Raw genomic sequence first — 13624 nt, forward strand, 5'->3', positions numbered from 1 at the left:
GGACATGTAGAGTGATTTTGATAACAAAAACGGACCAAATAATGGCCTTAAAACAGTGCAAAATCCGGGCGTATCAGTAACCCTGGTGTTGAACATTGGAGAGCTGCAAAAATAATAATGAGATACTTAAAGGGAACAAAAGATTTTAAGCTCACGTTAAGGAAATCTGATCAGCTAGAAATAATTGGATTTCTATTAAAGCTAAATTTATGGCTTGCTTTGAAGCATAGCATAAATGATTGCAAAATTTTATTTCAGGCCTTGGTATTGTCTCCTCAATATCCAAGCCCTTGAAATGTGTTGTGATAATAGTGCAATCGTATCTTTCTCTAAGAATGACAAGTATTCAAAGGAGCTAAACACATGGAATTAAAGTTTCTTGTCATGAAAGATTAAGTTCGGAAACAAAGAATATCTATAGAATGTATAAGCACGCAGCTTATAGTTGCTGATCCATTGACTAAGGCGTTACCACCTAAGACATTTATGGAATAAGTTAACATAATGTGTCTTGGGTATGGAAACGTCAAATTCTTTATGTTTCCATGTTGGTTCAGACACTTAAGTTATAGATATTTTGAATTCAATAAAGTTGTTTCTACTTTTCCTGCATATACTTATTATTTGATATGCATATGTACGTTTTTAGTATTAATGCAGGAGGTCTTGAAATAAGACAATTACGGACGCGGTGTCACTTATAGATTATATTAGAGTGGATATTGGTGATGTGGTACATGGAAGGAACTATATCGCTTGAATGATATACGCCCGCCATGACCTGCATTAGTAGTCTCTCTAATATAATACTTATGTTTGCCAATGATGAAAGTATTTATAAAGTCCAATATTATGCGCGCCTTATGTTTACTATGTTTATTTTACTGTGGCTCTGTCAAGTGTGACAAGTGGGAGAATCGAAAACTTTGTGTCCCACATATTCGCCAAGTGGGAGAATGTAAGTTTTGTGTCTCACATATGTGACATGTGATAGAATCTTAAATAGAATTGAATTTTTAATATAATACATTAACTTGGTATAAGACACATTTTTCCCTAATTAATTAGCTATCAATTAATTATTGGTCTTCAATCAATTAATTAGCCATAATGTATATTGCCTATTTTAACTAGCATTAATTGGTCGAATTAGAAGGAATATCTTCATTCCTATTACTAACCAATAAATGAGAATATATATATACATTTTGATTAGCCTCCATTCGGCTACTCAATTAGAGAGTATATATATATGGCATGATTACAGTTAATTTAATAGTTGATATTAAAATAATTGATTGTAATCAATTAGTGTTTCCAATTGATTGAATAAACGTGTATATTAATTGATTGTGATCAATTATATTCTTGACCAATAAGAAACGCATTTACTAATTATTTTGGGTCTCTTTGATGGAAAGGGCTTTTAACGTTTTATAATTAGGATTTGTCCTCTCTCTGCCTATATATACAAGTGTGGTGATCCCATCAAATCACACACATTATAGAGAACACATAAACAAGGGAAAGAGAGATAAACAAATCCTTGGAGTTGGAGCTGCGCTACTACGCCAAAGAAAGTCCGAGGAAATTCTCTCAGTCTTCCCCAATCGCTTCCGCTATGGATCGTGAAGGTAAGCTTTCGATCCTATTAAGTTTATGGTTAATACGTGAAATACATGATGTTCGAAGATCTTGCTTTATTTATATTCAATTATGTATTCTTGAATATATGATGATAAATAATGTCCAACAGATAATTGTAGTGTGAATTGAAATTCGTTCAAAATTCTCCATAAATTTGTGCTTTTTCTATCAATTTGCCTTGCGCCATATTTCGGAGTAAGTAAAATCTTCAATGATTTTGAGAGAAATTGGGTTTTAATAAATCGAAGTGGAGCTATGTCCAAGAAATTGGTTTTTATCAATTGAAGAAAAGAACAACATCGTTGCTCACTTCTGTGTGAATTTGGGAAAAGAAAGAAATTGGTAAAGAGAGAAATTGACTATTGAGAATGGAAAATTTGATAAAGAAGTAATGTGGAAGAGAGAGGAATTGAGGATAGAGATTTGATAAAGAAATTAGAGAGGGAAAAAAACGAAAGAAGGAGAAGATATAAAAGTAGAAGGGACTCAGCAGTCCCTCACAATAGGTCCTAGCATATCAATTCTCACTAAACATATTAATATAAAAAAAGTGATGATTGATAACTAAATTGGCAGGTGCGTTTCATTAATAAATTTGTGCGTTTTAGACCACAGCACTTAGGTGCTGTTTTGCTACACTGCAGGGGATCTCATCCCGAAAAAGACCTACTACTACTGTAATGCCGAATGCTGCAGTCAATAAAATATTGAAGGATTTTAGCGACTTTGTTTCGTCCACGACTTCTCCTCTCTATTTTCCCGCGCATAATTTGTTCTCCGCAATTTTTTTTAAGAATCGAGCGATGGAGCCCTATAATTTCTAATTCAAAATCTGTAGATTGATTGACTGAGTGTGAGAGCATAGAGAGGGGAAATGGCGAGCGATGTGGAGCGAGGAGAAGAAGAAGAAGAAGAGGAAGAAGAAGAATCGGCCAGCGAGCTGTTAAGGGATCGATTCCGCCTCTGCACAATATCCATTGCCGAAACTGAAGGTTTAAGCCTTTTTTGCGAACAGAATGTTTGCACTGATTAGGGTGATTGTTTTTAATATTTTTGCTTGGGAATTGTGTGCACAGCGAAGCGAAACGGCATGGAAATTTCTCAGCCAGTAATGGCGTGTATCTCCGATTTAGCCTTCAAATATGCTAGTAATCCTCTCTCCTGGCTTCTCTCATCAATCATCATCTCTCTCTGTGTGTCTCCTATTGTTACCTTGAACTCGATGCATTATAAATATTGCTAATTGATTTATACTATTATGACTTTTATGTAGTGTGTGTGATCCACAAATTGTATACATTGTGGGGCCCAGACGTAATGTGTACAACCTTAAGGTGAAGTGATATGATTTCACTTTTTTCTTAGCCTTGAGAGTAGAACTAAAAACAAGTACTGTAATGTCGTATGTAAATAAGCTGAACATTATCTGGGAAGGAAATGTGTGGACTGTGGAGGGATGATGATAACTGGAAGAAAGGGACTGAGTACAAAAAATTCAAGAAAGTGATTAAACTCTCACATCTAATGTTGCTCTTAAAGAAAACCTCAGATGAAGCAGTTCTGTCTGATGGATATTATGAAATGAAATTACTTGTTATGATTAATGCACCTTTGGCTTCAGTTGTGTTCATGACTATATTACTTTTTGGCAAGAGGTCTATATATTTGTAAGAGTCAATAATTTCGTTAATGGTAATAGTAATATAGTCCTATCAGTTCACACAGCCGTGAGAAATCTCCACACATATATGACAAGAGGGCTTGAATTCTTGCTAAAGGTAAACCTACTGTTGTTGGAAATGCAGAACAGTTAGCAAGAGATGTAGAATTGTTTGCACAGCATGCTGGTCGCAAGTCTATAAACATGGAAGACGTCATACTTTCTGGTAAGATTCGATGGAGTCATCTAATGCACACTCTAACTGCATAACATACATACACTGTCTAAACTTTATGGTCAGTGATCGTTGGGTATCTAACACAGCAGCTACTCTTCATCTGGTTTATCTTTGTTCTTTCACATATTCTTCGTGAATGATTTTTAATTTCATATGATCACGGATTCTTTGATTTTGTTGGGATTGCTTTCAGCTCACCGCAATGATCATCTGTCTGCATCACTGAGGTCCTTCTCCAATAATCTAAAAGCAAAAGAACCTCAATCTGATCGGAAGAGAAAGAAGATCACGAAAAAAGAAGACAAAGCTGCTAAAGAAGTGCTCCATATTGATTCCTAACCTGGAACATGTTTAGATCTGCATATATAAGCCATTTTGCTTCACAGATCTAATCCCCTTTGAAACAGATAGGAGACAAAGAAAATGTTTAATATTTATGTGATGTGAATCCACAGAGAAACCTAAGATGGTGGTTGAACAGTGCCAGCATGTCCATTAAACAGCCAGGAAATTAGTCTTGTTCTTACTTCATCTTATGTTCAATTTTTTTACTTTCACATTTCCTAGTTCATTTCTTCACATTTCGACTTGAATTTATCCATGTTGATGCAGAAGGTAGTGATTATATCTATAAAGACTATAATCGAGTGGGTCAAGATTTTGTGCCTTCATGATTGTTATATTACTGAAAAGTATTTTATTGTGTAGATTTGATGTTTGTTGATTGGGGCACTTTTTCTATTTCGGTTATGAAGGAGCTGAAACAATGTCGACTTGCTAACTATGACAGATTTGTTTTATCGAAAATTTAGTCCAATGTTGTAATTGCAAATTTTGAAAATTTTGTACAGTATGAAATTGAAAATCAACCAAAATTGTGATCCCTAGAACAGTTGTCCTTAAAAGAGTAATACTCACTCGTCCCATGCTATTTGCATATTTCAGTTTTAGACTGTTCCAAACTATTTGCACTATTTTTATTTTGAATAAAAATTATGGTATTTAATTATGATATTAGAGTTAGTTCGTGTTTTCTTTATCAAGTGTTGCCTTATTGCACTTAAAAATTTATTTTAACTAGTATTATCACCTGTGCTATGCACGAGACATAAGACTTTTAAATAATGAAAAGAGATTCTAAGATAAGTGGAATAAAATAAAAAGAGGATAAAGAGAATATATTGATGACTATAGTTAAGAAAATATGTGTTAATTAAAATAAGTATTCATAATATTATAAATAATTAAAAATATTATAAACAATAACAAAAAAAGAAATGTACTTCTCTCAACATACTTTAAATGAAACATTTCATATCCGGCAAACGATTTTATACAGTTTTAATTTCTGATAAGAGTGGAATAAAATTAAATAAAATAAATGACAAAAAAGAAATGTACGACTAATTATCAAAGAGTATGAGTTAAGTATAATAATATATACACATAAAAGATGCGACTAAAGATCAAAGAGGATAAAAACATATAATTTGAATAAATAAATAGTTTAACAATTTTACATCTCATATGGTGAATATCAAAATCTTGTCACCAAAATAAATTATTTTAAATAATCGTATTTCATTGAACCATAATATACTTAAAAAAATATTTATAACACAATTAAATAATATGACATTTTATCTAACGTATTTCTTCTGTAAATATGATACTCCCTTCGTCCCACTTTAGCAGTCCCATTGACTTTTCTGCACTCGTTTTGTAAAAATGATAATAAATAGTTAAAGTGGAGAAATAATAAAGTAAAAAAGAAAATAATGTAGATAAGACTCTTCTCTATATTATTCTCTTTTTTACTTTATTATTTCTCCACTTTAACTATTTATTATCATTTTTACAAAACGAGTGCAGAAAAGTCAATAGGACTGCTAAAGCGGGACGGAGGGAGTATTTATTTTTAATTAATGTCCTACACGACACCATATATCATATGTTCATCTCAATATATTTATTTTTAAAATATAAATTAATAATATTAAACTTATGTTGTCATAACTTTCATATGTCACATTAGATTAAGCCGACATGAGCAAATTAATACCCAAATTAAATGCAATACAATATTCATAAATATAATATTTTGAGAAGCATCAAAAAAATAAATACTCTCTCTGTTACATTAAAAGTGAAACGTTTTTCTTTTTAGATTGTCCCATTAAAAATGAAACCTTTCCTAAAATAAAAATAATTTTATCTCTACTTTTCTCTATCTCTTACTTTATTCTCTCTCTTTAACTTACAAAACAACACTACATAAAATCTCGTGCTAAATATAAATGTTTCATATTTGTTGGGACGGAGGGAATAAGATCCAAAGTTGTATAGTACTATACAACAATATCCAAGTAGAATAAATCCAAATCAACTCAATTATAACTACACATACTAATTTTAGTAATTTGAATATAGATATAATTAAATTTACATATAAATATACAAATATAAATAATATCAGTATATTTACTCGCTGTGCCATTGTCGTCTTCTTCCAATTACCTGCTTCGTCTGCTTCGTCGTGATGTGCGGCATTTCTGGATTTGCTTTAAATTTCTTGGGTGATAAGTACTCTGGTTTGATTTAATCTAATAATACTCCATCCGTCCCTAAAAATTTGTCACGTATTTCTATTTTCGTACGTTCCTAAAAATTTGTCTCCTTTCACTTTTACCATTTTTGACAGTGGGTCTTATATTTCACTAATTCATTTGCACTCACATTTTACTATAAAACTATTTTATAAAAGTAGGACCCGCATGCTATCAACTTTTATAACCCACTTTCTATTATATTTCTTAAAACTCATGCCCGATCAAATAGTGACGAATTATTAAGGACGGAGGGAGTATTTCTTGTTGAATTCCTGTTTGCATTCTATAGTATTTGCAGAGTTTTGAAACTTATATGGGAGCTCCACAACAACACAATATTTTCATGTCTTTGAATAATTTGGAAGATTCAATACAAAGAAGGGAAATAAAGGATACTCCATCCATTAAACTGATACCTTTCTATTTTGCCTTTAAAAAGAGCAAAAAATTATCATTTCAACAATTGCCAGGGTATATTAAGTAGTAATATTATAGATATAGCTTTCTTTATTAAATCATTGTGTTACAGATTTAAATTGCACGTAATAAATAATCTTATTAATGTATAATTAATTATGCATTTTTTATAGGCTCGACAATTGAATGTATAAAATTTAATTTGAAGTAGAAATTATAAAACTTAAATTCGATAATTAAAAGTTAGAGATTTTATGGCTGTCATAGTTTTATTTTCCAGAATAATTTAATTAGAGAGAAAATTTTTGAAAAAAGATTCCACTTAAAAAGTACAGTACGTCTTATATATTTTTCCTCTTCGTTGGAATTTTATTTGATAGATTTAAAAATTGATATGACCGCCTCTGTTATGGAATATGCCAACTCAGTATTTTGATGTGACTGCATCTCTTATGACATATATCAACTCAAAAATTTACTCTCACTTCCACATAAGATCACGAGACTCGAGATAATACTCCACCTCCTTCCAACGACTTATTATCCAATGAATATTCAAGTAATGGTAATACTCCTATATTATCCAATGAATATTCAAGTAATGGTAATACTCCTATATTATCCAATGAATATTCAAGTAATGAATATTCAAGTAATGGTAGAAGTTAATATATGTTCCACATAAAATCACGAGACTCGAGATATCACTCCACCTCCTTCCAGCAAAGCTGACTTGATATGACTTATTATCCAATGAATATTCAAGTAATAGTAATATATTATTGCAAAAGCTTGACTATAATACTCTACAGTCTACAATATGTAACTGAGAAGTTAATATATGTTTCAGCCATATTTTATCAAATTGGGTGGGAAGAATAGGCCCACTAAAATTGTGGCTTTATATATGTATAGATTACACTAATTACTCATGTTTAAATTTATGTTGTTAAATTGAAAAGTGCGAGTAGTAGAGACCAACACCATTATAATTGGATCCAATATTACACATTTATATAAGAACTCATGTAAACAAATATTTCCCCGTCCGGGCCAACCTATCCTAATTGATGTGTTTCTTTCAAACATAAAGATTAAAGAATGTACTTAAGTTAAGTTGAGTGCAACTGCTACTACTTAATAAGTATTGAAAATTAAATGCTTTGATTTTGTAGGGAATACTTTCATATGCAATTGGGACGAAGAGAATATAATATATTGACTATATTGTTGATTTAAAATTTAAAATACGAATATCATTTTATAAAGTGGCAGACAAAACCATTCACATTGTTGGTATGGTAACATTCACAATATAGAAGGGAAAATACCAAAAAAGTTAAATTATGAAATGAATGAATGAAAAAAAGAAATAATAAAATATATTTAATTATACATATATAAACTATAAATTCGCATTTGAGTACGCATTCATTACGTTTCATAATAATTGGCTACAATTGAAATTGTAATTTTAAATTTTAAAAAGTATTCATTATATTTTTATATTATACAAATATTTAACAATAAGCCTAAGCGCACTCCCAATGGTCTCCCTTATTTCTCCCTTATTTCTCCCTAACTCCTGCCACATCAGCGCCACATCAGCACCAAAATTTATCCCCAGTTTTTAGCCAACTTTTAGCCAACCTCTGCAATGGTTTCTCCCTTATTTCTCCCTAACTCAACATTTCATTTTTACATCATCACTAATTTAATTGTTTTATTTTAATATATAATAAAGCTAGCTTATTTAATTTATAAGTACAAAACAAATAATAGTAATAAAGTTCGTTGTATTAAACACGGGTACACATTACAACGAAGAAAATTATAAAAAAAAAAAAAAGTACACGAATGGAAAAAAAAATCAAAAAAAAAATTCAAAGAAAAAAAAAATCAAGGGCGGTGGGCGCGGTTTCTATTTGCCCACAATTCTTCGATGATATCGTGTTGTAGTGCTTGATGGGCCTCCTTCTGGTGTATGTCCATGAACGCCTGGAACCGTTCATGTTCGTTGTGCGGTACACCCTGGCGGGCGGACTCGTTGTTCGTTGCAACACTTGGGTCGTTGGTGACGTCGAGGACGCCTTCGTGTTCATCTTCGATGATCATGTTATGCATGATGATGCACGCATACATGATATCGGCAATATCCCCCTGGTAGAAAAAGCGCGTCGGGCCCTTTACCAGTGCAAATCGCGATTGGAGCACCCCAAATGCCCTCTCCACATCCTTGCGCGCAGACTCTTGCGCTCGGGCAAAATACCTTCTTCTATCTCCGAGTGGGCATCTGATCGTCTTCAGAAACACGGGCCATTGCGGATAGATGCCGTCAGCCAGGTAGTACCCCATGTTATGCACATTGCCATTGGCCGTGAATTCGATGGAGGGGCCTAACCCGTTGATCCGCTCGTTGAAAAGGGGCGAGGAATTGAGAACATTTAGGTCGTTGTTCGACCCGGCTATACCAAAATAAGCATGCCAAATCCAAAGCCGTTGGTCGGCAACGGCTTCAAGAATGATGGTGGGATGCGTACCTTTGTAGCCGGTAGTGAACTGGCCTCGCCACGCGGTTGGGCAGTTCTTCCACTGCCAGTGCATACAGTCGATGCTGCCGAGCATCCCCGGAAAGCCGTGGGTCCTCCAGTGCCAATCCAGTAGGAACTGGCAGTCAGCTGCGTCCGGCGAGCGAAGGTAGTGCTCCCCAAATATCTCTCGCACGCCCTGACAGAAATTCTTCAGGCACTCGTTGCCAGTCGTCTCGCCGCAGTGCAGATACTCATCGAACATGTCGGCGGACCCTCCGTATGCCAACTGCCGGATGGCAACAGTGCATTTCTGTAGGGGCGATAGTCCGGGCTTCCCTGCTGCGTCTCGCTGGAGCCGGAACTCGGGGTAACGCGCGGACAACGCATTAACAATGCGCAGGAAGAGGGAGCGGCGCATTCTGAACCGGCGACGAAATACATCTGCCGGATAACGTGGTTCCTCCGCGAAATAATCGGTGAACAGCCGATCGTGCGCACCAGTGTGGTCGCGAGGGATGTATCGGCGCCGCCGGCGGATTGGCCGTTGGGGGGGTGGCTGCTGCATTCGAGCGATCTCGCTTTGTATGCGGCGGGAGATATAGTTGTTGATTGAGTTGTTGGCGAAACCCGCTACATCCCATCCGGTGGGAGCGGGAGGTACCTCTTCTTCGGAAGAAGAATGTGATATTTCCTCGTCGGACTGAGCACGAGACGATGAATCAGAACTCATTTAATAAAGATGGAGAGAAAAAAGATTGAAAATTTGTGTGAATGAAGTTTGTGGGTGATGAATGGAGGAAGAGGATGAAATATTTATAGGGGTGGAATTTAGAATATGACCGTTGAAGGAAAAAAAAAATAAAAATTTTGATCATCGCCGGATTATCGCCGAACAGCTCCCCACAGTGGCCGGCGATGATCCGGCGATTTTTCGGCGTTAAAACGCCGCTTGGCGTAAATTCGGTAGGAAATTCGCCGAAAAATCGCCGACTCACTCCCAATGGCCGGCGATAAGTCGGCGATATCCGGCGAAAAATCACCGGATTATCGCCGTCGCCATTGGGAGTGCTCTAAGATAGTTAGAAATTTGAAATATATTTATTGAAATTAAATTATACTGATATTTGATAATATTAAGCTATGCCAACTTAAATCACATCACAAGATAAAAGTTAAATATATACAAATTACAATTAGGGAAATGATATTCGTAGATAATTTCTACGTACATAATACTCTTACTTTTCAATTGGACCTAACCGGTTATTATTAGTTAATTCTTTATTTGTGAAATTATCCTTTATTATATTTAAATCTTAAAAAGACTTTAGTGTTAATATTTAAATATATCAAATTAAATCTCCATGATCATGATTCATATCTATACTGCTACCTCCACGTAAACTCCCAATTAAATCTCCATGATCATGATTCATATCTAATACTCCACCTTCACGTCAAAAATTTTCACCCCCCTTTCGTGTTAATTTTTTTCTAATTTTCTTTTTCTTTCATTTTTTTTTGGCTCACAACAATCAATTGACCAGAACTCACTAAAATTTAATGAATTAGCTTTGAATCATATTTGATTTATTCACTTCGATTTTTCAATTATTAATTTTAATAATATTTAATTAATTACAAAATGGAGTATATAAATATGACAAGAATAAGAAATAGTAATATTTTCATATATTTCTTTAGACATTTGCATAACAATTGACATAAATATCAATTAATTTATATTCTGCAGTTAACATAATTAATTAAAATTAAATGGACTATTATTTTATTACATTTATTTCCTAGATTTTTTTTTGGTGTGTATGTTTATTTATCCTAGTATTTTTATAATCTATATTGCATTTTGTTCTATATGCACCAAAATAAACATTTAAAATATTTATAAGACCTTAACATTTACTCATTTACTTATATAGGAGTGTAACTTTTTGCACTTTTATTTTTAATCGAATTAACATAGTGGTATTTTATTTATTTTAGCATAATTATAATAAAATAGTTGAAATTATTATTATTTAACTTTTTATATATAATTTTTAGCTGAATAATATTTATGTTCAACCTAATACTGCATGTTTATATTTTATTTAAGGTACATGCTACCTAATAATATATTTGTATCATATCAGATTTCTAGTTTACTTTATACTAAAACATATTACCTCCGTCCCACAATAAGTATCACATTTTGCCATTTCCATTCGTCCCACAATAAGAGTCACATTTAACTTTTACCATAAATGGTAAGTAGACCTCATATTCCACCAACCAATTCTACTCACGTTTTATTACAAAACTAATAATATATATATGTGAAACTCATAATCCACTAACTTATTCAAACCACTTTTTTTTACATTTCTTAAAACACGTGCCCACACTACGTGACACTTAATGTGGGACGGAGGTAGTAAACATTATGAATTATATGTTTAAATATCTTATTCTTATTACATATATTTGACTTTCAGTGTTATCTATATTATAGTTAAATTCTAGTTTTCACGACCAATAGACACTACTGCTAATTGAATATTAATATGTTATTTATTTTATTATAAAATATATCAAATTTATAAATATTTAAAATTCTACCCCGGAAGGATACATAATTGAAATTAGATATGCATCGATGATTGTTATTAGTAGCGCTGACATTTATACACAATAATGAAATTAATGTAGAAGATAAAGAAATGAATCAAACAATCAATTTTAAAAACAAATTATATTAAATTTACCTTTTTAACTTTTTATTATATTTAACTTTAATAATATCCATAAATAGTTATTCGACTAATTATGCATATATATCAATATAATAAAAGGTTTCAAAGTAAACTATTATAAAAAGTCCAAAAATTCTTTGAATTTTATTAGAAATTTCATTAGGTATTTCATTTATAGCATTAATGAAATTAGTGTAGATGATAAAGAAATGAATCAAACAATCGATTTAAAAAGAATAAAGAGAATATTTTAAAAATTAAATTTACTTATATTTTATAAATTATTATTATATTTCACTTTATTAAAATTCACAAATATTTATTCGATGAATTATTCACAATAATAAATGGTTTCACAAAGTAAACTATAATAAAAAGTCGAAAACAACTTTGAATTTGATTTGAACTTTCATTTGGTATTGTATTTATAACATTAACGAAATTCAATGTAGATAATAAACAAATCAATCAAATATTTTTTTAAAAATAAAGAAAATAAATTTGAAATTAAATTTATCTATATTTATTTTTTATACACATTTAACTTGTTATTAAAGTGTATAAATATTTATTTGATGAATTATGCATATATATCAAGATAATAAAAGGTTTCAAAGTAAACTATAATAAAAAGTAAAAAAATAAACTTTGATTTTAGTTAGAACGTTCATTTGGTATTGCATTTATAACATTAATGAAATTCAATATAGATGATAAAGAAATGAATCAAACAATCATTTTTTAAAAATGAATAGAATAATTTTAAAATTAAATTTACTTATATTTTGAAACTTTTTACTATATTTAACTTTATTAAAGTCCAAAATTTTTTATTCAATGAATTATGCATATATATACCAAGATAATTTTCAAAGTTACAATAACAAAAAGTCCAATTTATTTTTTTTATAATTTTATTAGAACTTTCATTTGGTATCAAATTTATAACGTTGAATGAAACGCAAAATTGTAGTATGCAGTTATTTTTTAATTATGTTACTATAACAATATAAAATTTAAGTAAAGTTATAAATTAAACAAAATAAAGAAAATATAGAAATAAATCTCCTATCATAATTAGACTTTATAAGTAAAGAAAACATACGAACATTATATATAAGACTGTAACATAATTAAAATTTAGAATTTTGCATATTATTAATTTATAAGTTGAATTGAATTTTTTAATATATTTTAATTTATAAACTTAATTTAATTTAATTTAATTTAATTTAATTTAATTTAATTTTCGTAGTGCATGACAAAAAAAAAAACACATAACAATATACAATATCACAATTAAGATTTGCAAGTATTTTAAATTACAAGTTTAAATTTATTTTATAATGTTATGTATTACTTGCTTTTTAACCCATTGAAGACTGAAGATAGTGACGGAAGAGAAAGAAGTTTATTAATAATTCAAACTCAAAAAAATGTGAAAGAGAGAAGAGGGAGAGAACTGATAGGCACTATACGGTTTAGCCAAAATGTAGAAGAGAGAGGAAAGAAAACTGCTCCAGGTTTTTAGCAAAAAAATGTGGAATAAAGATGAGAGATTAGAAAATGCACAATTATCTACATAGAATTTATGTACATTTATCACTGCTCTTTCACGTAATTGAATGTGAACAATATTATGGATTAGGTAACTCATCATAATTATGTTTTTGATTGATGTTTATTTCGTTAAGAAGTTAATTATTTTATAGTTTTTAAATCAGCAATGAATACAAAAGGTGAATATAAAATTTGATTAGCTAATTTGT

General features: G+C 31.3%; 1 protein-coding gene across 4 annotated transcripts; it reads left to right on the forward strand.

Moving 5' to 3' along the window:
• The first annotated feature begins 1513 nt into the window (after window positions 1-1513).
• Window positions 1514-4252, forward strand: LOC125196957 (Histone superfamily protein). 4 transcript variants are annotated; one of them, XM_048095624.2, is made up of 5 exons: window positions 1514-1634; window positions 2486-2639; window positions 2724-2795; window positions 3453-3533; window positions 3739-4252. In XM_048095624.2, the coding sequence occupies exons 2-5, from the start codon at window positions 2522-2524 to the stop codon at window positions 3882-3884; spliced, it is 417 nt and encodes a 138-aa protein (XP_047951581.2). In that variant the 5' UTR covers window positions 1514-1634; window positions 2486-2521; the 3' UTR covers window positions 3885-4252. The 4 variants fall into 4 exon arrangements, with proteins under 4 accessions (XP_047951581.2, XP_047951583.2, XP_047951582.2 ...); XM_048095626.2 differs by lacking the exon at window positions 1514-1634 and adding an exon at window positions 2921-2981 and having other exon boundaries at window positions 2236-2639; window positions 3739-3790; XM_089056040.1 differs by lacking the exon at window positions 1514-1634 and having other exon boundaries at window positions 2269-2639.
• Window positions 4253-13624: the final 9372 nt, after the last annotated feature.

Source organism: Salvia hispanica, chromosome 4, assembly GCF_029641045.1.
Source record: "Salvia hispanica isolate PSC_SH4W2 chromosome 4, Shi_PSC_v1, whole genome shotgun sequence".
NCBI classification, from domain to species: Eukaryota; Viridiplantae; Streptophyta; class Magnoliopsida; order Lamiales; family Lamiaceae; genus Salvia; species Salvia hispanica.